The 27,096-nt window shown below is 36.2% G+C and overlaps 1 protein-coding gene across 2 annotated transcripts in view; it reads right to left on the bottom strand.

The window, feature by feature from the left end:
* Positions 1–404: 404 nt before the first annotated feature.
* The window catches only part of itsn2b (intersectin 2b), a 36,725-nt gene continuing 10,033 nt past the window's right edge, over positions 405–27,096 (bottom strand). For both annotated transcript variants that reach the window (XM_066670531.1, XM_066670523.1), the window contains exons 7-39: positions 26,963–27,041; positions 25,908–26,047; positions 24,692–24,755; positions 24,445–24,582; positions 23,946–24,049; positions 22,808–23,070; positions 22,434–22,583; positions 21,960–22,100; positions 21,443–21,530; positions 20,292–20,431; positions 19,348–19,484; positions 18,348–19,120; positions 17,411–17,526; positions 17,124–17,275; positions 16,611–16,695; positions 14,498–14,691; positions 13,751–13,794; positions 13,103–13,269; positions 12,986–13,022; positions 12,720–12,841; positions 12,513–12,609; positions 12,120–12,314; positions 7,862–7,983; positions 6,890–6,996; positions 6,374–6,557; positions 5,989–6,087; positions 5,727–5,894; positions 5,383–5,595; positions 4,942–5,063; positions 4,451–4,533; positions 4,243–4,326; positions 3,988–4,161; positions 405–2,702 (exon numbers count right to left, since the gene is read on the bottom strand). In XM_066670531.1, the coding sequence (XP_066526628.1) occupies positions 2,548–2,702; positions 3,988–4,161; positions 4,243–4,326; positions 4,451–4,533; positions 4,942–5,063; positions 5,383–5,595; positions 5,727–5,894; positions 5,989–6,087; positions 6,374–6,557; positions 6,890–6,996; positions 7,862–7,983; positions 12,120–12,314; positions 12,513–12,609; positions 12,720–12,841; positions 12,986–13,022; positions 13,103–13,269; positions 13,751–13,794; positions 14,498–14,691; positions 16,611–16,695; positions 17,124–17,275; positions 17,411–17,526; positions 18,348–19,120; positions 19,348–19,484; positions 20,292–20,431; positions 21,443–21,530; positions 21,960–22,100; positions 22,434–22,583; positions 22,808–23,070; positions 23,946–24,049; positions 24,445–24,582; positions 24,692–24,755; positions 25,908–26,047; positions 26,963–27,041 (4,937 nt within the window). In that variant the 3' untranslated portion in view covers positions 405–2,547. The remainder of the gene's footprint in view (positions 2,703–3,987; positions 4,162–4,242; positions 4,327–4,450; positions 4,534–4,941; positions 5,064–5,382; positions 5,596–5,726; positions 5,895–5,988; positions 6,088–6,373; positions 6,558–6,889; positions 6,997–7,861; positions 7,984–12,119; positions 12,315–12,512; positions 12,610–12,719; positions 12,842–12,985; positions 13,023–13,102; positions 13,270–13,750; positions 13,795–14,497; positions 14,692–16,610; positions 16,696–17,123; positions 17,276–17,410; positions 17,527–18,347; positions 19,121–19,347; positions 19,485–20,291; positions 20,432–21,442; positions 21,531–21,959; positions 22,101–22,433; positions 22,584–22,807; positions 23,071–23,945; positions 24,050–24,444; positions 24,583–24,691; positions 24,756–25,907; positions 26,048–26,962; positions 27,042–27,096) is intronic.

The following is a 27,096-nucleotide window of genomic DNA, read 5'->3' as shown; positions in this document are numbered from 1 at the left end:
TGCTTTGCTGTATTTGGCATATCTGTGGAAAGAGCTGAAACATGCAGTCTGGAGAAGACACATTTCAAACATGACACAACTAGAGCAGTAGGCTCAGGTAGAATGGGTTAAACTATCTTTTGATAGGTACAGAAGTCTAATTCAGAGCTATGGAAATTAAACATGCAACAAAATATTAGGCTAAAAATTAAATCATTCCTGTCCACGAAATTTTTACTTACTATTTAAAATATGCTGTTGCATCAAAATTCAAAGTTTGACTTCTCTGGAAAAAACAGCAATGTATGCCAATTACTTTAGTCAGTTTTAAGTTATTTATGAGAACATTGTGAATATTTTTATATTAGGTTACAAAAATAAGGGTTACAAAAATTTGTCAGCATCTATAACTATTCAGACTCTATGTTTCTTTAGTTTACATCTTAATGATTCAATTGTTAAAATTGTTTTGTAAAATAATTAGGGCACTTTCAGTAAAGTCATCAGAAACAAAACAGGAAAAAATGTAAAATTTTATTTGCTTCCCAAATGATTTTGTTGCTTGGGTCTTTGCTTGCATCATTTTAAAATAAATCTGCAGCCAAGCCCCCATTCCCAGTACAGAAAGAAAACACAACCAAAAGAAAAAAAGGCACAAAAAGTAATTAAAATATTATAGCAGTAACAATTAAAAGAAAAGTATGAAATTTGTTTCCTGAAAAAAAAGTTTTTTTGCCAAATATAAAACCCCCAAAAACTGTGATTTGTTGATTTCCTTGAACATGTACATAACTCAGAACGTCCACCAACTTGATTGTATTTTTTGAATGTATATTCAGCATTTTGATACCTGCAGCACATTAAGGGTTGGGACAGTGGCAAAGTAAGAGTGAACTTTGTATTGAATAAATTAGCTACTTATTTTATTACATTCTATAAATAGGTGAAAGTAATAAAGCATTAAAAAGAGCATTTATCAAAGGCTCAGACTTTGCAAACTAAGTTTCAGGTCCAAGATTTAGATTGTTCTCAGGAAAAGTGAACCTTATGTTACCAGTGCCAATGAAAAAAAGGTACCAGTCAGATTAACACCATTCAGTGAAATTTACAAAAGCCAACAACTGTTAACCACATGGGATGTGCATCAGTGCCCACAGCACGGATGACTAACATACATGAGAAGTTACCAATGATGTAGATTTGTTTTTTAGTGAGATGTGCTTCCATCAAAGCAATATATTATTCTGGTAAGTCTAAAGTTATTTCAGCAAGACATTGCATGTCATCATTTTGCACATACTGAAATATTGTGGCTTCATTAACAGAGTGTCTGTGTGTGTGCTTGACCTCTTCTGTAAAATCATGAAGAGCAGAATCAGACAAAGGCTGAGCATCAAGCAAGATAGGACAAAAATTCCAGTTGAAAGCTTTAATAGTGAGTATCTTAAATCAGGTAAATAAAAGAAAAGATGTAAGACAGTGGTAAGCATCCCAAGTTTGAGTGTGGCAGGCATCACATTTTAAGTGTTTAAATTTATAAAATGCAATCAACTCAGTCACTGAAAATATTGGAAAATTTCCATCCCTTTGGCCCATTATAAAAAGGCTCAGGAGAATTACCAGCTTACAAAAAACAAAAAGAAAAAATCCCAATTTTCTGAAAAGTGAGGAAGGTTTACAGATGTTAGGAAATTTAAATGTGGACAGTTGAAGTGAAAGAGAATTGTGTAAGGGTGAGCATTAAACCTGATGAAGTAAAGCTGAGAGTGTAAACACTGATGGTGTTATAAAGCTGATGGTGTTAACTGAGCTTGTAAAATGTTGTCGTTGATCCTAGACTTGTTTAAAACATGTTTTACGAACTGGCGTTAAAACTAATGGTTTAAATTTGATGGCAGGAAATACAAACTAAACTGTTTCTAAAGTGGATAGTCTGAGGCACATAAATTATAAATAAATAAAACTCACACAAACTCAACAGTGATTAGACAGTTATCACTCCTAGGCAATCACTTCATTTGTACCATAAATCTGTAAAATAAAATAATAGATCATTACCTACCATTTCTTTATAACTTGAGATTTTTAACAAAATCCCTTTTTTGAGAAACTGGCAGATTTTATATTAATAAAGCTTAGGTGCTAAAACAGATACAGTATAAGATTAGACAATATACACAGAAGAAAAAAAAGAAAGAAAGAAAAAAAAAACAATTTAGTGTTCCCTTACAAGATTGATTGCCAAACCTGATCTACTGCCGATCAATTCACATATCGATTAAAGGAAAAAGGGAAAAGAACAAGGACTACAGCAAAATAAACAGTATATGCATGGTATGCAGTATATGAAAGGTCCTGAGATATCTCTACATCCAGTGGTAAACTATTCTGTCAAAACCACAATTTTACATTTTAAGTCACATGTTTAACAAATCAGTTGCAAATTGCAAAAAATTCAGCAGCAGGTTCAACAATCAAAGGAAAGATAAGAGTGAAGCAGCTTGGGTTCTTCCAATAATATCCTCATTTAGGAGCTTTATCACTTTATATTAAAGAGTTGTCTTTTTATTATGGAGTCTTTCCATTAAACAGCTGAAGGTCAAGTCGGACCCATACTTCTCCAGTGGGAACCTCATGAAGAAGCAGGCGTCTGGTTGCAGGCCCTTTATTCTCCAGCTCCTTTTTTATTGTAGCCACAGGAACCTCAGTCCGCCCCAAAAAGTCTAAAGCAGGATACACAGTACAACAAAAAAGTTAATACCATGCTTAAAAAATTGCTTCAAGCTCAATTTTAATCTTGAGATTGACTCAGGAAAAAAAGACAGTTAACACAGAACTAAGAAACTGTCTAAATGAACTAGGATAAGCACTAACATCTAAACAGAGTAAAACAAGGTTACACTGGGCTACAGAGGAACAATCATTGATGAGTGATATTCAGAGATGAATCATGAATCTAAATTGGCCTAAGAGTTTATGATAAAATATTTTCTGGTGCTGTTCTAATGAAAAAAAAAAGCCACACTTTCCTCTCATTTATGTGACAATTAATACCCCAATATACACAATATTTAGACCAAATTTGTACAAAAGACAGATCTCAAGTTCATTTTTAATGTGGAATGTGAAATAGAAATACTTCAAAATAGTACTTAAGTACTTAAAGGAGCAATCTGTAATACTGACACCAAACATTTAAAATCAGAAGTATAATACAGTTTCAAAACAGTGGGGAGATCTGTCTGCCTCCTCCCACTCCTCCCCAGAAGTGAAGCTCGAACAGGTTGCCAGTTTGAGGAAAACTGAATGAACAAGCAAGAGATGAGTTTAAAAACTTAGGCCATAATAGCTAAGCAGAATGTGCCATAACCGACATATTTACACAGAAATGTGTTCATCATTTCACTAAAACATCAACCTACACAATAAAGTGAACATGTGGCCGCCATTCTTTTCTGTCCAAATCCACCTGAAATATTTAGACTACACAAAGTTGGTGTTACTTATCGATTTTCCTTTCTACAATATATGTCATTTAGGAGGCAGATCTTCTTATCCACAGTTTTCATAGTCAAACATTTCGTTCCACCTTAGATGTGTCCGTTTAAAACAAAACCTATGGCTTTTACTCCTTATATATACATATGTGTCTGTACTTCTATATTTTTTTTCAGAAATTATTTGCTGTTACCTGTTCAGCAGAAAACTAGCCATCTCTCTCTCTCTCTCACTGTTCTGTAGTGTTGCTGCTTTTCTGCCTTAATTTTTCATATATAAGGCTAATATTTCCTCTCATTTTACTCTGTCTCTTTTTTGAGTCTGGTAAAATATAAAATTCACTCTTGGTAATTTCATGGGTGCAAGACCCTGTTTGTAGACCTGGCCACACGGTGGACTGTAAAATGATTGGACAGAGGGCGGGATGACGGAAAATATCCTACAGATTGCTCCTTTATGCTGCAATGAAGTTCATTTAGTCAAGTACATTCCAACACAGATCAAATTTACCATCAGGAGAAAACTGCTCTCGTTCATAAATGGTGATGCAGAGTACATCCTGGTACACATCTTTAATGTGGAATTGGCAGTTGAAGTTCCACTTTGGGTTCAGGGTGTCATTCAGAGTTCGAGACGTGTAACACTGGGCCCCCATTGTCACCTCACAGTATGGATTACTCTTCCCTGAAAAGAAGGATAAGAGAAAATTATAAAAACATGACTTTCAACAGTATTAATATCTTTAAAGATAAAACTCAATCTCACCACTGGGTTTAGAAGATTTGAGCTCTGTGGCCTCCTGAATGGTGACCAGCAGACGACCAATTCCAGTGGCCTTCATTGAACGAGCTGAAAGTAAAATACAAAAATAAAATGACTTAATTACTATTAAAAAGATATTTTATAGGTTACTTGTAAATTGTTAAAGAAATATTGAGATTATATGCAGATGAACTGAGCACTAGAATGTCACCTTGATATGTTTTCTCGTGTTTCTTTTTTTCTGTCTCGAGGAACTCCTCTGAAGCTGCTTTGATCTTCTGAACCCACGCAGTTCTACAGATTACAGTGTCTTAAATGTTAGTATTTTTTAGATTATAGAAGAGTAAGCAAGTATTTATTTTGTTATTATTATTCAGATTATAGCAGTGGTTCCCAAAGTGAGGGGTTATTGCAATGTGGGCACAGCAAGGCAAATGTATGAGATACATAATGCATGTCACTTTTAATAATGCTACTGTAATGGTGATTTGTCACATTTTTTTGTTCAATTAAAGGTTAAAGTCTTATATGAATTACAGTGGTACAATAGAGTCAAAGGACATGCTCATGCACATGGACTGTGTGTGTGGGGGGTGGGGGCTGGAAAATATTCACATCTACATAAAGGGACACTGCAGAACAGTTTGGGAACCACTGGATTAGATGACTGATTAGAGATTAGAATAGAGGACTGAGACTCACCTCTCATTGATGTTCTCCGTTTTGAGAGTGTAAACTCTGTCAATATGAGAAATGTGGAAGAGCGGTTCATCACTGGATGGATCAGAGGGCAACTTTACCAAAACTTCGTTCAGGAACACAGGCTAATAATGGATAGAGCAGTTGAGTCAGGTTCATTTGTCACAGATGCTTCAATTATATATATTATCCACAGTTTTAAATTTGTACTCAAACAATTCTGAGTGCACATTCTCAGATTTAAATTTTATTTTTGTATTTCGCTAGCTAGCTTTACTAAACTGACAAATTTGTCGGCCGCAAAAAAGCAAGCATTTATTAAAAAAGATAAATATTAAACAGTACTTCAAATATATAGAAATTAAGTGTTTATTTTTATTCTGAACTGAAATATTTACTGATATTCATTATTTAAAATGAAGAGTACACAGGTTGAACCCTTACTGTTTTGTACATCTTGTACTGGGTGCTGGACTTGGGGCTGAAGAGTTTGTCTGACCCAGAGAAAGTGAACTGTTTAACCATTTGTGTGAAGAGCAGGAAGTCATTAAAGAGAAAAGCAAACAGTTCCTTGTTGCCCTTTGTTTTATACACTTTCCCACTGTGCAGTAGCTTCCGAGGACCAAGGCAGTTTGTCAGAGAGTTAAACACCAGATTCTGTTGGAGCAAAAAGAACAGGAAATTGAAGAAAAATTAAAGCTTGATTTGTTGATTTTGCTTTAATATTGTTTTGGGATTTTAGCAAATGTCTAGTCTTCATAAAAACATTAGAGAAGCATGTTGCCCACCTCTGAGATTCCCTCGCATTGAACATGAGTCTGGATCCACTCAAGCCGATCAGAGTTCTCCTTCTCTCGCACTCCTTCATTCACCTGGGAGCACAGTTCCTCTGCTTTTTCCAGAGATTCGTGCAGTTGCATGTAATCCACATGATTCTCTGGCGTGCTTTCAAGAATCTGAAGATGGACACAAGCACACAATTATTTCAGCCTCTTAGATGCACACCTTTATTTCTGAACAGAACAACTGCGAGAAGGGCAAGAGACTCACATTTTTTATGTGGAGAGGGTAACGCGTGATTCTCTGCATTGGCTTCAATAGGAAGCTGGACAAAGGCATCCCTTTACAGCGATAATCTGTAGCAATTTTCTGAAAGCAAAAATCAGTCAGAACCACACTTTCTGTGGAAAAGTCTTAAACAGGCACTTGAAGCTAGTGTTGTTAGAAGAAGGGTTTGTGACCTCTGCACTCACAGTTACTTGGTAGAATGTAGGTGGGTGAAAATGGGGGAAAAAGAAAAAAAAACTACCAAATAGTACTGTGTAATAATATTTCAGTTGAGCAAACAAAAATCAGTGAATTTCCAGTTTAGTTCACACTAAATCAAAGAGAGCAAGAGTTAGTGGAACAGAGCTTAACTAGACCTGAGTGTTACCTTAAGGAAGTTTTTAAACTCTGGTTCCTGATCAGTTCTCTGCTGCAGTAAAGCGGCGGCATTGAGCTGACAGCTACAGAAACGAATATACGGTTGCATGTGGGAGAGCTCCATGACCAAAATATCTCCCACCATATGAACAGGCATCTTCTCACCTCCAGATTTCTTCCTCGCTTTCAGAGCCCTTTAACATACACAGAAATTATAATATAAGTAACAAAACCGCAGAGAAACCTGGAGAACAAAACACACCAAATAATAACAAAAAAGTAGTGCTTGTTTGTGTAATTAAATGCTTGATTTTTGCATAGTGCACAAACCAAAAACCAGCCATCAACGCTCAGTGACAAGTGATGAAGGATGAGAATTATCAGCAAAAGATGAGCTACTGTCTCTGACTTTACATGTACATATGTGGTATGAACCCAAAAGGCCAGAACCCTGGAGCTGAGCACTGAACACAGCAGTTATACACTCTACTGAGAGAAAGGTGGCAGCACTTAGCAAAGTTCTTACTTCAGTAGCTTGGTGTTGCAAATAATCAGTTCTTTCCAGTTCACAAAAATCATGTTCATCTCAGCTTCAGTCAGTCGTCCAGATTCTGTCATTGGCTTGTGGAATACCTTCAAGAAAAGCAAAATACTATTATTTTTACCTGGTCACATTTAATTATCATGCAAAAAGGTTTTACCATAAATTATGACCACTTAGTTTCCACACTCAGTCACCAATCTCTCAGCTTCTCCTGCCCTATAAGAGCACTTTGTAGTTCTACAATTACAGACTGTAGTCCATCTGTTGCCCTGCATATTTTGTATGTTCCGTTTCACCTCGTTTTCAATGGTCAGGACCTCTAAAAGAAAACCACAAAGTAGGTATGATTTGGGTGGTGGATCATTCTCAGTGCTACAGTGACACTGACGTGTGGAGGTGGTGTTACTGTGTAGTGTATTGGATCAGATGCAGCAGTACTTCTGGAGTTTTTAAAACACTGTCCAGCAATGGTTTTAAAATCTCCAGCAGCCCTGCTGTTTCTTATTCAATCATGCCAGCACAACACATTAACACAGCACCCCTACGTCAGTGTCACTGCAGCACCGAGATTGATCCACCACCATCAACTCATACCTGCTCTGCGGTTGTCCTGTGAGGCTCCTGATCATTGAAGAACAAGGTAAAAGTAGCAGGTGGTCATTCTACTTTGCAGGTTATAGTTATAGACCAATTCCTATGTTGCTGTCCCCACCCACAGACTTCACATATGAAATGGAACAATCACCACTGACCAGATATTACTTGGGTGGTGGACCGTAAATGAAGATATAAATATCAGGTCAATGGATCAGCTGATACTTAAGGTTTAATTGTGAAATTCGTTTCAGAACATTAAGAAAAAGCTCAAAGTATTTATTTTATAGGCTTTGTATTGTTTGAAGTTAACATACTAATTTTCTGCCATTAATATCAGATCAATATAACATGCTGTACCTCCAGAACCAGCTGAAGGTCCTCCAAGTATTTCTCCTCTGTCTCAATGAGCTCATGGATGTAGCCCTGTCTCTTCTTCTCCTGTGCACTCATGGAGTCCAGACTGGTCAGGTCAGCGCACCCTACAAAGACATTCAGCAACAAAATGATCTCTAACTCAGTCCTGAGGACAAAATAATTAAATAAATAAAAAAAAAAAAAAACACCTCCCCACACCAGAATACAAAAAAAAAACAATAACAATAAAAAAATAAACAAATGAAATAAAAACCCACACTGTAGACTCATTTACACCTTCACATATCTCTACAGAAATCCTTAGAGGAAAAAAAAACTCTCAAAAAAGCAAGCAAGCAAGCAGTTCAACTCAGAGTTAATGAAGGGCACTCAAAAACTCTTACATTGTGCCTTACCTGTCGAGACCCCCCCACTCTGATGGTCCCGAAGCCCCTGAGACTCTTTAGAGTTGCCTTCATCCTCATCATCATCATCATCATCATTCCACAGTCTTAAAAAGAGCAGTTTACCACTGGAGCGAACACTCATTTCTCACACAGCGCTTAGTAAACTTTGCCTTTTCTCCAACTACAGCACAAAGAGCTCATATCTCACTCAAAAGAGAAATCTGTTTTCACTAAAAACATTTTATGGGACAGTGGGTGAAAGGCTGCACAGGTCTTGACAGATTGTGAGAAACCACACGCTTAATGTCCCCTTCAGCACAGAGGAAGAGCGACAAAATAAAGTAGTACTTAATAAGACTCTAAAATTAATCATAAAAACATTTATTAATGCATTGTGTCAGTGACACATCTGAGCACAGCTGCCATTTTCGTGACTTAAAAACAGAACAACATTATTTCCTCAATATCTAATTCTTGTCTTTTATGTTGTTTATCTAAGAATGTATAAGTTTACTATGGCTTATAATATCACCTTGAGTAACAATTCCACTGACATTTTTAAGTAAGGTATAAATAAAGTAACTTAAAATGTTTTGTTGTGCAATGTTCCTATTCCACAGAACTGTTCAGTGGAACCAGACATCCAAACCATTTAATGTCTCTAAAATCTTCTAACATTTATTATTTAAAATGTTATAAACATATTGCCTGTAGTCAGAGATGTTGTTTTACAATAGTTTTCATAGATTTTAAATATTCTTTATTAAACAGACAAGAGTCGTTACTGTTATTTCACTACCATAAAAATTGTTTATTTGTGCTGTAGACAAAGACACCTGTTTCCACTGAAATTATGACTAATATTAAAAAATATAAAAAACCTGGACTAATTTAAATAATCACAAAATTTAAAAGGGACAACAGAAACGAAATGGGTTGTTTTTCAAATGACTTTTAATGTCCAGATTAAATCAAATATATATATTTGATATTACAAGATTTTTCATTGTCTACAACATCCCAAATATTTAGTTTAAGGTTATACTGCTACCACACCACAAATGTTTGCATAGTTTCACTGAAGATAATGGCATCTGTTTTTACAAAGATGACTATGAAACAAAAAGAAAATTCAGTATATTGGTAACAACAAGACAAAGATAAAATGATTGTGATAGCAGCATTTAGGGTTAAGTCTGAATTATAACTTTCTCTTAGTTCAAAAAACATTGAAATTACTAAACCTATTTGTAATCCAACTGCAAATAAGTGCACAGCCACCCAAAATCAACTTTACATCTATATTTATATAACACTTAAAAGCACCAAAGAGTTCCTTAGTGTATTTCCCAAACCGAAACAGTAACTATTGTTTAAGCAGGGAACCGCTGCATCAAAATACCAGTCATATTTATTAGGTTACACTCACAACAGACTTTATTAATGTAGCACTGAAAATTCCAGGCCAAAAAATGAAGCAGAGAGCAGGTTAAACATGTTCATTAGACCATGAACACCAAAAGAAGGCTAAATCTGTTTCAGGATGATTAACAGTGGAGAAAAAAAAACGAGACAAACAAACAGAAAGACTGACCACCTTCATAATTTCTCGTCTCATGCTAAAGTCACTGAAACCTACTGTATGTAAACAGACCTCATCACCGTAATCACACTGTAAGGAATTTTAACATTTTGCTACATCTTGTAAGGGAGGTTAATGGAAAGTTTTAATTTTCAAATCTGTCTTAAAAGGTGATATATCTGACATTTTAACATTCATATAGCAACAAAACATCTAATTTATATATAAAGTAAATGCATCCTAAGTAGAAAATGAAGTCACACAACCTGTGTGTGTTGTTTTCTGCTCTATGTTCCTAGCTAGGCCAGCCGAGCGTGCATGTCAGCCCTGCCCTGTAGAAACTTTGGCCCTCCCAACATTTTGTTTAGTAAGATGGCAGAGTGCAGTACGAAACATTCAAGTAAAATGATTATCCTAATATTCTTCCACTTTAGCTAAAAGCGCCTCTGTCAACGACATGTCAAAACATGACAAGAATCAACATTGGACTGGCTTTTCCAACATAGAGAACACAAAGAGCGCATTCACACCTTCAAGTCCAGACCAGGGGCCTCATTTATAAATGATGCATACGCACAAAACTGGTCTGAAATGTGTGTTAGCACATCATCTCACGAAGACACTGTGAAAGAAATACTAGGCATAAAAATGAGTGTTCATTTAGGCAAGGTTTGACCCATGCTTACACACAAAAAACACTGCAGACAGACCAAGAATTGGTGCTCACACATCAATTCAAAACGCATAGATTAAGAAAGGAAAAGTAACTCAAATTTGTTTAATTTAGCTTTCATATGTTTTCATAATGTTTTATATGATAAAAGTTTAATTGCTTGCTGTGTCTCATTCTACTTTATTTTACACTAGCTTGCTTTACTTAATTCTGCATTTTATTCAAATTTTATTTAGTTTTACTTATTATACTATATTTTAGTAACACAACATAAAAGCAAGATAACTGAGGTGTGAAACTGGAGGTGTGTTATACTTATGTATGTGTTATGCTCTTCTTTATGTGTAAAACTCTCAACATTAAAAAACTGCATAACCGCTAAAAAGTTATATATCCCATGATTGTTCACAGTCCACGGATTTCACTTAAGGCATGGTATGGTTATGGTAATGAATTAACAATTACATTAAAGACTTTTACATGTTTGTAAAAATATTGGGAATTGTTTTGGGAAATCATCTGGTAATGTCCACCTCTGTCATTTACACTACTACTGTGTTTTCACAAACACTGACCAAATTTTTTATTCTCAGTCCAGATAAAGTAGATGTTTCCGCATGTGTGTTTCTTTTCCCCAATAGGTGAGTAACTTGATGTCTAAACAACATTTCCTGTGTGTTTTGATGAATGACTGGCTGGAGTAGGCATGATTTGAGGTGAATATTATGAGCTTGGTCATGCTCTTTGGCTCGATGAGGGAGGATGAGGAGAAGCATTTGTTTTGGTCTGAAATGCTCTACTAGCAGAATGTCAGATATTGCACCTTTAAATAATGCTGCCAAAGTCATGCTTATTGTGATGCTGTGATCCCTTAAAACAGTCAATTAAAAACCAGGAGCAGCAGAAGGGCAAAAGTATCTACAGTGTGAATTAGGAGGTGGTGGGGGGGTTACAGCAGAATGTTTTGTGGGTGAGAGTTAGCAAATCTGTGAATGTAGATGATTTCATTGTAAGTAGGGTCTCCTCCCCTGTGATGGAGGGTGAACTTTAAAGAGTGTCTATAAGATGAAGAAAGGGGGGAAAAGTCTACCACCACCCTACAGAGGGGAAAAAAAACAGAGAAGAAAACTCAAAGAGAACCAAAGCACCAGAAGAATAAAAAGGATAAATATCAACCTTCAAATTAATTATGGATATTGTGGAAGTGAAAATTAAATTGTTTAGATATAATTAATTACAGAGATCTTAAATGCATGTAAGAACATTGCTATTAAACTAAAATACAAACTAAAAGTACCATTTCTTATGATGCTTAAGTGCTCAATTTTAAATACTCCATTATAAATACTACTAAATGTTACATAGAATACTTAATCTTTTGTCTGTGCCACTGTAAGCATAACAATGTACTGTGCTATAGTTGTCTGAAGTAAAATAAAATGGTAATCAACAAAAATTTAAGGCACCATACAGTATTTATACATTAAATTAATAAGTAAATTGTCTGTAACTGGTGCCAAGCAGAACTAAGCAATGTGTTCGATTACTGCACCTCATTAAATCTGTAAATAAACCAGCCAGCAATGGGCCTTTACTTACACTGCTGACTAGGGTCAGAATCTGAGGTTGTCAAGGTGATGTAGTTAGTGGGGATCAGCCCCACAACACCGTTAATTTCTCCTTTCCACCAGTCAGGGTCACTCTTGTCCAGAACGTTGATAAGCTGTGCTTTGGTAAAACTGAGTTCGTCCTCATTGGCTGCGGTGTAGTCATAGATGGCAATAACCTGACAGACTGAGAAAGAGAAAGACAGAGAGAGAGAGAGAGAGAGAGAGAGAGAGAGAGAGAGAGAGAGAGAGAGAGAGAGAGAGAGAGAGGTGAAGTGTGGAGAACCTGCCAAAGACAGACAGACAGACAGACAGAAGAGAGAGAGAGAGAGAGAGAGAGAGAGAGAGAGAGAGAGAGAGAGAGAGAGAAATTGCTCTATTTTACCTGGAACAGCTGCAGGGGTGGACTTTCCGCTGTTAGAGCCAAGCATTTTCACATGAGATGCAGGAAACCAGCCTTTCTGCCTCTTCTTCCCTCGTGCCTGGGGCATTGGCGCAAAGTTTTAAAAAACGAATATCAGTAAAAGGGAAATATGAACAATTTAATATGCAAACTTTCAGAAGCCTTGAGACCTGTTACCAGAAGACTGACCTGTAGTTCCCCCAACCACCAGCCGGACGTGTTCTTGTTCAGAATCAAGATCAACTGCCCAGGAGCCAAGTTTAATTGCTCAGCTTCTGAAGAAGTGTATGGATTTGTCACTTGAGCTATTTCTACAAAACAGAAAAATAAATATATTGTCGATTAAACAAAGATCATGAAGCTGATATACAGGACCAAACCCTCTTTTTTTACCTGATCAATAAACCTAAATATTTCTAATATAATTAAAGTGTAATAATCAATTCAGACTTTACCTGGTTTCTTTCCAGGCAAACCAGGCTTGAGACCAGTCTAAAAACAACACATACAGTGTTAATAGAGAAAAATAATACAACATGAAACTATTTTTAAAAACATGCATAACCAATGACCTCTGCTTCCTTGGATTTAACATAGTTAGCGGGAAAGAGTCCAGAGCGGTTTCCAATGCTTCCTCTCCACCACTCTCCTTCTTTCTGAGTCACCAGGATAGTGTCCCCCTGTGAGAAGGTCAAATCTCCGGGTTCAGGGCTTTCATACGTATACAGAGCAACGTATTCTAAAGAAACGAAGAAAGCCACAACTATGGTTATGTACTTTCAGAGACAGAGATATAACAACATTACAAACACAAACTTCTTGGCAGGAGTGAGAAGGAGTTAAGTTTATGGACTGCCTCAAGGAGAATGCAGACACCACAGATTATTTTCTGAGCTCTGTAAACACACAAGAGGATTAGAGGAGAACTGAAGACAAACTGATTTCTCTAAAAGATTGGAAAAGGCTTTATCCTCACATTAAGGACAACAAAGATGCAGCGGAATTCAGAAGCGCATCTGGAGGCCTGTGGTTCATCATAATTGTGTGATTTCCTTTTAAAAGTCCAATAAACATACAAGTCTACATAAGTGAGATCAGAGCTGAACTCACTGTTACTTTTTTTTCTTTTTTTTAAAGAATTTATTAATAGTGAGCACTTTATCCCATACTTCAAGCTGTTCACTTTTGTATGCATATGTATGCATGTATCTGTTCCTCACCCTCAAGTAACGAGACATCAGCTGAGTCAAGCCCATCAGTTGAACTACACAGGGAAGAGAAAGCAGAGAACTAATGAAATTACTTTTTTGATAAGTTAAAAAACAAAAACAAAAAAAGTCAAAAATGCAATGCTAAAATCTGTGGGTTTATTTCATGTATCTACTACTTAGTTTCACAAGTATCAACTAAGTAAGTATACTTTGTTTAAAAAAATGCTGTTTATGCTGTAAAGGCACATATAAAATATCCCCATGTCTTACACTTCAACTGCATGATTTTTGTTTATAGTAAAAGTGTAAGACACTGCATGAAAGACCTTTTCACACAGAAAAAAACCCCACATGTATATTAAAACTGTCATCCTTGCAGAGTCCGAAAATGACTGAGCAACACTGCAACATATTTTGAATTAGAACCCAAGCTACTTTCTGCATTTACAAATGTGTTAAAGTCAGATTCTCATGTTTGCAGATCAAACAAATGAGCAGGAAGCTGGCGGCTGAACAGCTCGTCTTGTTCATAGCAGCAATCCCAGTGTTGTTCTGTAGTTCTGTAGAGTGTTGTGTGTAAATCGTTAAGTTGCAGTGCTTAAAGCAAAATGATACATTTATTATCGCTCCTACTCAATTAATCAATTTCTTCTTCTTCCTACCGCAATTTCAGTTTTGTGACAAAAATGCATCAGACTTGATGTGAAAGTTCCACTACATCAAAAATTGCATAGGCTTTATTTCGTGAACACTTACTCTGCTGTTGTTTCGCTGCTCAGAACAGTGACATAGGTTTTGGGGAACCATCCCTTGGCTCCATTCAGTTCTCCAAACCACCAGTTCTCCTGCTGCTCTAGAACAGTGATAATATCATCCTTGGAGAAGTTTAGATGGTTTTCTGTTTTTGCTGTCCATGAACACAAGGCCTGAACCTGAAGATTTCCCACAACCTGTAACAGAATAAATATTAGTGAAACAAAGAACAATGGACAAATTTGCAGATACCAATTTTAAGATGATTAAGATTCAGATAACTGTTATGTTGAACGGGTCATTCTGAAATAAACACATTTCAAAAATATTTATTAAAAAGTACTTTCCTAATACCACAGACATGTTCAAACAGAAGATGAATATGAAGCAGAGGAGCCACATCAGTTTCAGATATGACATTTTTGAACATTATTTACATTACATTTAGGGATACACCAAGACCATCCATAAGTACGAATGCTGAGCAGAGCATAATTAACGAATCAGCTGTTGGCTATTTTATACCCTAAATCAAGTGTCATATCCTTGTTAGCCTTATTTTACCCTGCAGTACGTTATTTACAATACTGTCACAAAAGCACATATCCATAACTTGCGTGAGAAATGATTACATGCAACTATTTCATAACAGCAAAACAGCCACCAGTACCAACTGCAATTTCAAAATTTGACGCTGGCAGCAACAAAAGCAGGGCTGCTTTAAACACAAATATCATGATGAAGCATCTGAAAAGAAAACAAGCAAAGCAATATGGTGAACTAACACAAGCCACTTATATAAACGCTGCACTGAAGCAGTATGCTTAAATGGAAAGAGTAGTTCCTCTAACCTGTGACAAGGCATGAAAAATATGAGAAGACATTTGAATACATTGCGTTGGATTACTCAACGCATTCACTGTAGTTGCAAATGTGGGTTTAGCTGCCTTCTGGAGGCTTTAAAGCCTCAAAACAACTTTTCAGACACTTGTGTAACAAAGCGTTAAAATAAATTTTATGACCACCAGACTGCCTTTTAGATTTGATTGCAGTCAGCTTTACCTCTGACATTTGGAGTTTGGATGTTTGCCTGTTGTCATTGCTTAAACTTACTGTACATTGGATTGTATCCCGTTTTAATTTAAACATGTAGTACTACATGCTAGTCGGTTTAGTGTCTCTCATACACCACAGCATGTAATACAGGTAACTATGGTCATACGGAATATGTGCATTTTAAAAAACTGACAAGCATGCATGTTCTAATGTGAGAAGCTTTCAAGCATTCCCCACAGTTTTATACTTGTCTTGAAGATATCCGGCTGATTTTTAGAGAGCAGGGTTCTGTCATTTTGATTAATTCCAGGTTTTAATATTTTTCACCTAATATGGATCCATCACACTTAGCAATCTCTTAAAATGGGATATATATATACTCATTTTTCCAAGTTTTACATAGTTCTCTGGGGTCTTAATAAAACGTCTGTGCCATGCTTTGGTCAAAATACTACAGTGATCAAACATCACAGCACTTTTCGCACTCTGTGTTACTAGCCTTATTTAGAACAACGAGTTTCAGACCTTATTGAGAAAGAGCCTCTGTTCCCTTTCAAGCACAAAGAGCCAAGCAGTTAAGTGCAAGGAGGATACAATTTACTCATCTCATTTCTTCCTATTTATCACTACACCCTTTGTGTGTCTGTGCTCATTGTGTTTCTTTTGCTTTGTTCAACCTTGTCTTTGTACTATCACAAATGTGGATACAGACTGGGAGGTGGGATCTGTAAATCTGTTACATACATAAGACAGTATATGCTAATGCATCCAAAAAGTGATGTTGTGTACTAAATCCCTTTAAAATGGAAGCATATAGTGGAAACACAGAAATATGTATTAGGTTTGTGATGCCCCTTGCATCCTCAAGCATATTCTATTTTTCATTCAAAAGAGCATCACATACTGAATGGTGTTGTCTCATACAGCATTTTAAGTTATGTTACTGGTGCTTTTATAGCTGTATTTCCCTAGATAATGATAAAATTATAAAACCTAAATACTGGTCTGATAGATAGCCCTACTATAAATATTCACAAACACCTGTTCCTGGAGGACTCACCTGGCTGGGTTCTGAGGAAGAGTTTGGAGCATGAGTTGGAGTGAAGGCGGAATTCTGTCCAGATGCATTTGGAACCGAGGGCTCACTTTGTGTAAATAAAACAACAAACAGGTTTTTACAACATTACATCTTTTATCTCAGGAAAGTCGGGTTACACTTCTGTTGATTAAATTAGTATTGTAATGATTGTTTTTATGATTAATTTGGGAACCATTTAGCTTCTTGATAAGATGTTCAGTCTCAACAGAATTAAACCTGACACTTGCACACTTAATTCTTAAAGAGAAAATTTTTAATTTTACTTAATTTACATGCAGTTTGGAACCAAATACATTAGATACCCTGAGTTCTACTCTGTTCGTCTTTAAAACCAAATACAAATTATACTGAAAAATCCTCAAGATCTTGCAACTATTTTTAAAACATATTAAACAATAACTGAGTGACTGATTTTAAATCATGACAACCCTTGTAAAATATTCATGTTATTACTAAGGAAACAGCAGAGTGCACCTGGAGATGGAGATGGAGGCTTGAGGCTTAAGCGCTTTAGAAGGGGGTTCAGGCTTTGAATGTTTTTCCACATAACTCTCTGGAAACCATCCAACTTTTCCTTGAAAACTGCCATAAAGCCAACCTGCCTCTCTTTCAATAGTCTCATCTACCTACAGAAACATACAGAAAAGTTTATGGTGAAAAGAACATCCCTTATTTTGGATCTTCAAACCAAATTGTTTTTAACAAGATACATGTTCAGTGCCAAGCACTGAACTCTGCCAAAGAAACTAATAAAAGCATACCTCAATTACATCTCCTGTCTCAAATGAGAGTTCATCCTCATTCCTAGCAGCAAAGGGGTAGAGGGCTTTAAATCTGGTCAGAGCTGCTGATTTCCTGGGAATAGGCAGCTGAGTTCCTAAAATTATAAGCACAGATATAAAAACACAATAACTCAGTCATGGTAAAGCTAAGTTGCAAGAAAATACTAGTAAAAGTACGACGTTTGATGTTTTGATATTACAAAGCACATGGGTGAGTATTTTTCCATGTGAGAAGGTGGATGATTCAAACTAAAAAAAAAAATTATGAGCTGAGAAAACATATTCTTTGCTTAAAAAAATTAATTAAACGTGATTTCAACAACCGCAAAAAGAGAGCAGAATAGTTGATTTGGTAGTATATGTAAAAGAAAATAAAAATAAAGCTGCATGCACAACTAAGTTTGTGTCTGTGTTATCAATTGATTTTTATAAAATGGATAATCCTGGTCCTAAAATCTGACTGGCTAAGCCACATTCAAAACCATTGTAAAATACATGACATATGCACACTGTGGCCAACTCACACCATCAGAGTGCCATATTAATGCAGTGTGTTTTATTCAGTTCTCCCTGAACAGCATGATATCAGGACAAAAATACTGTTACACACCACTCAGTTAAGCCATTTCTACTTCCTGCAATTTCTCGTTTAGAGAGAGGACAAAAATCTATGCTTTTCTAATTAACTTGAAAACCTTGAATACCCATGAACAGATTTTGTTTCATGAAATGGCTATGCCACAGTAATGCTTTTTTTATGCTTTGCATAATGCCAAAAACACCCTTCCCCATGATAAAACCGCAGTAACATGGCCTCTCATGGCTTATTGCCTTAATATGGCACCAGTAAACCACACTGCCCATAACTAAAATTCATTGTAGAAATCTACATTTTAGATATTTAAAAAAAACATACCTTTCCTCTCTTTCAGTCCTTGAAGCAGAGCGGCCACAATGTCAGATTTAGAATTATTCAATTTATTATTATTCTGTTTATTCTGCTGTTCTTCCTTCAGCCTTACTGCGGCTACAGCTTCTTCCTCCTGCTGTTTCCTTTTCCTCTCTTCATCTTGTTTCCTTTTCTCTTCTTCTCGTCTCTTCCTTTCTTCCTCCTCCTGCTTCTTCCGCTCATCCTCTTTCCTCTTTCGTTCGTCTGCATCCCGGATGGCTGCTTCTTGTGCTCTCTGCCTCCTCCTTTCCTCCTCCCTTTTTGCCTCTTCTGCTTTCCTGCGTTCTTCACGTATTTTCTCTTCTTCCAGTCTCCTCCTCTCGTTTTCCCTCTTCTCCTCCTCTTGTCGCTGCCTCTCTTCCTCAAGCTTCCTTCGCTCCTCCTCCAGCTGCCTCTTCTCTTCCTCTATTTTCCTTCTCTCTTCTTCACGCATCTTGCGGTCCTCTTCTTCAATCCTCCTCCTCTCCAGCTCCCTCCTCTCCTCCTCCTGCCGCCATCTCCTTTCCTCCTCCTCCCGCTTTCTCCTTCCTTCTTCCTCTCTCTTCCTCCTCTCCTCCTCTTCATGTGCCCATCGTTCTCTCTCTGCTTGTTCTTTAGCTGCCTGTAGACGAGCCTGTCTCTCTCGCTCCTCCTCTTCGCGAAGTTTTTTCTCTCGTTCCTCCTGTAGCTTTTTCTGTCTCTCCTCCTCATCTCGTTTCAGTTTCTCCTGCCACTGTCGCTCTTTCTCCTGCTTGATGCGTCTTGAATACAAAGTTATCAAAATCCAAATTGTCACAAACAGAACACTATACAGATCAACATACAGGTTTATTATAAATGCATAAGAGTGTGTGTTTATGTGTGTGTAAGGAAATAATAGGATTGACGCAGACTGGCGTGTGAGAAAGGTGTCTGAGATGTGCATATGAGATGCAGGTGTGTGTGTGTGTGTGTGTGTGTGTGGATATAATTTTTGCTGGTTGGTCACCTTTGCTCTTCCTCCTCCCTCTTCTTCTTTTCTATTTCCTCCTGTTTGCGTCTCTGGAGCTCTTGAAGTTTATCTTCTTTAATATGACGCAGTTTTTCCAAAGCAGCCTGTTGTTTCCTTTGAACCTCTCTGAGTTCCTTTAAAGATAAAAACACACTGCTTTATATTTCTCTGCAAACTGTTACACACATTAGAGAAAACAATATCACAATGTGATACAAAAAAACCCTTTATTACATTCATAAAAAAAAAACTATTTACCATGAACACTTCATGTTACAGAATAAGTGTATAAGTCCAAAACTGTGTAAAAACATACCACTGTATTATTTTTGTACACCCCATTTAAAAACCTGCAGACAGATTCCCCACCAAACCCTGAATTCAGGAAGAGTTCAGTAGAACCAAAGAGACACATTTATGAAGTGAATAAGTGGAAATGAAGTGAGAGCACCACAGCATGAAAAGAAAGAGAGGGAAAGAGAGAGGTAGATAACCTTCAGGAGGAAGAAGAGTTTATGAAGACTGCTCAGTAAAAAGAGCAGGCCCTTTAGCAAACTGTCATCCATTTCCTCAAACTGCAGCGAAAGCCAGGGAGAAACAGAGAGGTAGACAGACAGACTGACAGACAGACAGACAGACAGACAGACAAGCTCTACAGCTAGTTATAAAGACACAAGGACAGAAGCAAAGCAGGTCATTAGTATTAGCACATATGCCTTAAAAAAAAAAAAACCAAGATCAAAACTATTGGGAATGTCCTCAAAACCTCTACTTCATTTAACACCACATCTACTGTGTAGCAGTAGAGGTAATTGATGTGGTCAAGTATTCAATTGGTTAACAGTATATGCATTACTCGTACTTAAGTCTAAAATGCTCCCTAACTTGGTTTGCTTTACAGTAACATGTTTAAACTTCAGTAGCATGTTCATGTTGTTCACCTGTATGTCCTTCTTATATCTGTCCATATCAGACAGCTTGGCTGCCGTCTCCTTCTCGAGAAAATCAAGCTGTTCTTTCAGTTTTCGACAGTTTGAATCTTTCTCTGAAACATTTTTCTGCAATGTGGGCACTGCTGAATCTAGAAGAATAAAAATCGTGTTACAAAATCAAAGCTTTGTTCTCATTCTATTAAAAAGGAAATTCAAAGTTTTTTTTTAATTGCAAAATTATGCTGTCAGGAAATGAACAAACTGATAGAGCTACACGATACTGGAGAAAAGTAACTCTGAAAAAATTTTAATAAATACTTTTCATCATAAGAAAATAATTCAGTGTGTTTCATAGGGGAATGTGTAGTAAAAAGTACAAAGGATAAAGTAAAAGGCTGTAAAATGGTTTACTCTATTTTTGAGTGTAAACCACAATTTCTTTCATTTTAATGCTGTGACTGCCATTATGATTTGATTTTGGAGGCTGAAACTAAGTAGCCCTAATATTAGAGCAAATAATATTATATATTTGGCTTCCCTTAGGATAGATTAGTCCAGGAAAATGACAATTGTACATATTTTCATTTTGTATCATGCAAGAAATAACTAGCATAATTTCAATTTGCCTTACTTGACATTGCATACCCTGTGATCTGACTATCACTGCACAATGCAGTGACAACGCTGAAAAAATATAAAATACTGTGCAGCCCTAGTTTTTTTACAATATATTCTTGAAAAATATTTTATTTATAGTGGCACAGACCTCTACAGGTCATATGAGATCATCAAGAAAACAATTTTTCAGCTTTACATTCACTTCCTAACAATAATGCTAAACAACCAGCATTATACATAAAAATCTACAGTTACCATCATCAATAATGTAAAGAAAATGTTTCTCTACACTCAAAACTCTTCCATCACATATCGCTCATCTTACACAATGAATTATAAAGAAATTTAGAAACTGGTAGAATTCCACTTTAAGAACATCTGATTTTGTCATGCTCAATGGTAATTTATGCAGTATCCTGCCTTCTAATTTTATTTCCAGCATAAAAAAAATTAATTAAAAATCTGCAATATACCCAACACTAGCTAACAACTCAATTTTTCACAAGTACTAAGAATTACTCTCTCCTCTGAACATGGCTTACTTAATTTATTGTTCAGATTCATGCTGCGAAGCCTTTCACTCAGTTTCTGCTGCTCTGGAATCAATTGTGCCGACTTCCTCTTAAACTCCTGAAACACAAACCCACAAACACAGTGCATCAAGAAGACATTGACAAGATAGCCCAAACACCACTATAGCCAATGAAGTAATTAAAAGATATATAAGCAATGTGTCTTCAGTGTATGTGTATTTATGTATATTCACGGTTGTTTTGCAAGAGAAACATGGTAATACTTTAAAAAACATCTACTGTGATAGAGTGGAAACAGTATATATTAATAGCAATTTTTGGCCTGTTATACAGATTTTTGTTAAGTACGGAGCCGACTTTAAAAAAATCGTGTTTCTTCAAAGGTTAATGCTTTCCCTTCTTTACAGAAATTATTGACATGAATGAGAAATGTCCACACTGCAAAATGAAAACATTCTCGCTGGTACAGAAATCATCTAAGTTTGATATCATTTAGGAAAACTAAACCCAGACTTCATGACCACACCTCAAACTGCTGCTGTAATGAACTGATTTCTATGATGCATCCATCTCTCTTCTGGTTGATTTCATCCAGTTCAGTTTTCTGCACCTTCTTTTTGGCCTGAGCATCCCTGAGTTTATCAGATATCTGTTTGTGCTTGTTTCCCTAAGAAAAACAAAGAGTAAAAACAATAAGTTAATGAGATTTAATGTATATGAAACATTCCAATGTTTAAACATGCAACTTAATGTAACAATTTACACCATTTTTATCATTTTAATCTTTTACTGAGATACTAAAGAAGATTGAAGGCTAATTTCTGCTTCTGCGTTGAATCTACTCCATGCATAGGTCACACATAGATGTAAACCCTGTAGTTGCGTAGTTGTAGTGTAGTTGCGCAGGCTACTGTGTAGACTCTGAGTTGAGTCAACACAGAAGTATAAACTAACCTCAAGAAGGTTGAGTAATGAAAGAGCATTGGTCTGAAGGGTTTACCACAGCTTCAAGCTCCATCTCCAGACTTCTCTTCTTGGCTTTGAGGCGGAGAATATCCTCCTGTTCCTGACTCTTCAGGGTCTGAAGCTCTTGTTTTTTCCTCCACTCCCACTCCAGTTTCTGCTGGCGTTCCAGCTCTTTCTTTGCTGCCTGGGAGAACATTTAAGACATTACTACTGACATTAACGTCCATTGCATTTTCTGTAATGTTGCTTAGGTTTATAAAGGAAATTTTCTAAGGAAAATTCACACAATATGTATCTTTGTAATTCACACAATATATTTAACAATATATTTCAGGCCAGTCTTTTCAAACAGTTTTTGTTTTTGTTTTTATGCAGCCAACACAAACCCAGTTTTTAATGTGTGTTCACCTCTTTCCTCTCTAGTTCTTTAAGCCTTTCCTCCTCTCTCTGTCTCTCTATTTCCCTCTGTCTCTCCAGTCTCTGTTCTTCCTCTCTTTTCCTCCTCAGTTCCAATTCTCTCGCCTCCCTTTCCCTCCTCTCCTGCTCCTCTCGTGCTTTCTGTGCTCGCCTCTCCTCTTCTCTTCGCTGCTGCTCCTGTAAAACCTGCCTCCGTTTCTCCAGCTCAGCATTCCCAAACTCCAGGTTCTTCTTAAACTTATCCTCAAAAGTCACTGTTTAATAAAGGACACAAAAACAAACAAAAACAGAAAAGCATAAACACAAGACATGCATACATACGTAGTTTATACATTTGTGTTAGTTGTGCTCTAGTCCTTCAACTGTGCTCACAGGATGCTGGCAATGGACATGGTTAGCTGAATATTGACTGGGTGGAAGGAGTATTCGCAGTCCAGCAATGATGCTGAGGTTCTTTAAAAATAACTCCAGCAGTACAACAGACACATTTCTCATCACCACATCAGTGTCATGAAGAAACCACATGAATAATCCCTGGTCTAGTGGAGGTACTGACCATTAAAGTGTAAAGTATAAGGGGCAAATATATGTATGCATGGCAACAGATGGACTAGTCAGTAATTACAGAAATACAAAAAGAACATATATGGAAAGTGGAGCTAAAAAAATAAAAAATAAGTGTAAGAACTATGAGGTTGCATTAAATGTTATAGCTAATCTGTGTATATTTATTTGTTTATGATTATCATTTAATTTTATGATTTTACACCCTGTCAAGGGTGAGTTCCTGCCGTGAACCCAGTGATTTCAGGTGGGTTCCAGACACATCACGACTCTAAACAGGATAAAGAGGTTGCAGACAATGAATGAATAAATAGATTTTAACAAGCAGACTACAGTAATGTAATTAAATGTACAGAAGCCTTCAGCAAAGATGCATTACAGGCCTGTGGCTAACTATAAGCTTGATCAGTCAAATGAGTAATATATTTAACATATGTTATAGCTGTTATATTTGTTTATATGAGTCACAGGCAGACAGAATAAGGGCCAAGTGTTAGGCAAGACCAAAGTGTGTTTGTGGTGAATCAGTTTGTATGATTAAAAACTGGGTGTGGTGCAGTCATACAGTTCTTGAATTTCTGTGGAGGCTCAGACTCAGTAAACTCTTCTGTCATCCCAGCATAGACTAAAGGACTGGCAGCTCCATTCAGGGGATCACCCATTCTTCCCCTACAAGACAGGGTATATGAATAGATCTTTATTAGTACTTGTTAAACTGCATGTATCACAAAATATCATGCATCACACAATGTGAAGCAGAGCAAAAATGGATATATATATATATTAGTTTTTATTGAACAGCAACGTTATGGACTCTCTAATTCACAAAATTAGAGGGTTCACAACAGTATCCATTTATACTGACTATATTAAATGAATGGTTGCAAGTAGCTGACTGTGTGTCAGTACATGACATCTTCGGTTCATTTATTTTTCCTAATTATTTTTCAGCATTCATTTTTATTTTGCAAAACCGATCACCTTTATGAAAATTTAACATTGCTATATTGATTAAAAGTCCATATGAATAAACCTTAGAAGTTGTTTGGCCATTTGTACAGTACCTGAGTGATGGAGGGATAAGATCCAGAGGAAGAGAGAGAGGGAGGGACTGTCCTTGTTTAGCCACATCCACCAGGTGCATAGCCAGAATGAATTCCTCTGCCTTCAGTTTACCGTCTTTATCTACATCTGACAGGTTCCTAAAGGAAACACAAAAGTCGTCAAAGAGAAAGACGGGTATATAAATAAAAACACAAGATCAGTTATATATTGTGGTTTATGTAAACCATAAACAGCTGAGACACACACCAGATGGCTGCGAGCTGGTTCTGAGTTAGTAAGGTGGAAGCCATTGCATTTCTCACTTGAGGTCCTGCAAAGTAAAATAAAATTTAAAATATATCTACAGGAATGTTTTCATTGATGGGTGTTTCAAATTTTCTAAATGTAATAGTCTAAAAGACAAACACAAAATAAGGTTTTCCTTCAAATTTCCAGTTGACTATTACCTGACTGGATAAGCAGTTACAGAAAATGAATGGATGAATGAATGAATTTCAAACATAATTTCAACATTTCCAGCATTGAAACATTGCCTAAATCCTCCATTAACTAATACTTGGACAGGGTTTAACTGAACAGAAATTAAACGGCTTAGATAAAAGGAGTCTTACATTACCCTTACATTTCTTAGATTCTTTTAACCCTGCATTCAACTCAGCTTTGTTTAAACTAGAACTACAACCCTGTCTTAAACTAAATCTTGGTAGGGAGAACACTGAACACAATGACAGATGCTTTTGTTGTACCAACAAAACTGGTCTGACTGAAACTGACTGTGCTCCTCAGACAAAGCTAGACCTAGTTCTCAAAAGAACATTTAAATGTTACATGTTATGTATGATTTATAATGTGTGACATAGTGCTACTATAAATATAAATTAATCATATTCGCTGGAAACATCTAGCAATGAGCTTGCAAAATGTTTGTCTAAACTCCATCATAAAGCATGCAGACCTTACTGAAAATACCTGTATGTTTTCCAAACATGTTTTAATGTGAAGAATGCTACACAGTGAGTTCATTCAGCAGCTATGGAATGGGGAAGTGCTTTCAGAGCATTCTTTTAGAACCCTTACAACTCCTTTTATATAATATTGGTCATATAAAGAGAATCACAGAAATGTAAGGGTTTAGAATCATTTCCATGGCACTGTTAATAAGAGAAAATTAACATACACAAGAATTAAAACTAAGTATTTTTTTTAATAAGTACTTCGTCAAATGACAATCACCTCCAGGTTTATACAAATGTATCTGGTGGCATTAGAAAACCCTATAAACATTAGCCAACTTCCAAAGTATCCCACTCAGGCCTAAATCCATATGGCTCTGATGACTGAAAAAGGTGTCAAGCATTTTATTAAGTTCTGTTTTGGTATCTATAAAATTTGGGGACTATTACAGTTAAGGAAATGACTGTAAACAGAATTTACATGTATTTTTCAGTTATTTTGTATGCACCTGAAAGATATCCAACCATCTGTTTATCCAGGCTGTTGAACTGCTGTCTGTATTTAAGGCGGGATGACTGAGGAACCGCCCAATCCGAGGGTCCTAGAGGAGAGTTGCCAACTAAAGACATGGTGGAAGAGGAGTTGGAACTGGGAGAAAAGATAATGTGTTTGTGAGAATTTTCTTATTTAACCTCCTTGCCTTTGTAAAAAAAAAAACAAAAAAAAAAAACAATAATATATATTCAAATGTGTATGGACATCATCAAATACGTAGAAACATTATTGCGAGTATGCACAAAGGAATTTGAAACTAATAACATTGTGTCAGAGTTAAAACTTTGTTGAATTAAACTGTTAACATACTGCACACTGTTAGTGAACCTGAACACAAACATCATCGTTGGAAGACTAGGTAAAATATTCTGTTGAAGCTGTTCATTTCAGTTTAAGAATCATAAGAGCCAGAAGAGAGCTGTTTATCTAAAATTAATCAAATATAAATTCTGAAATATATTTAGAATGTTTTATCTGCTGCTATTACGAATAATTAGAGCATTTAACCCCATAAAACCACCAAAAATATTAATATCTAAGGCTGGGTGATATGGCCAAAATTTATATCATGATATATTTCTTAATTTCAGTTGATATGATATCATTCCGATATCGATATGAACAACATAAAAGCCACAGAAAACTGCCTAGAACAAGCAAGAAACATGACATTACCATCAAACATAAACCTCTTGGCTTTGTCAATATTAATATTTTTTAACTAACTTTAAAATTGAGGGCAGTGAAGTGGGCAGCACTCTGTAATGACAGCGTAATTACAGTGACATATGCTGTAAATAATGTATACTTGAAAATAATAATGTATAATGAATACTTGAATAATGTATACTTGAAAGTGTTTAGAAATCATATCATTTTTATTGAAACATTTTATATTGTGATATATATTGATATTGAATTATTGTCCAGCCCTATTTATATATACAGGCAACTAATTAACTGTATCATCTCTTCCACATAAAGACAAAATTGTTTTCAAGTCCTTACCTGCTTGAGCCCTGATCCAGAAGAGGTGACGAGAAACCCAGAGGAGATGGAACAAAAGAACTGTTTTGTTGGAGAACAGCTATAGACACAAACATGAAAGATATCTCATTTAACAAAAACTGAATTTGCCATTT

The sequence above is a fragment of the Hoplias malabaricus genome, chromosome 1 (genome assembly GCF_029633855.1).
Source record: "Hoplias malabaricus isolate fHopMal1 chromosome 1, fHopMal1.hap1, whole genome shotgun sequence".
Taxonomy (NCBI): Eukaryota; Metazoa; Chordata; class Actinopteri; order Characiformes; family Erythrinidae; genus Hoplias; species Hoplias malabaricus.
The sequence above is the reverse complement of the archived record's forward strand: the minus strand, read 5'-3'. Positions and strand labels throughout refer to the sequence as shown.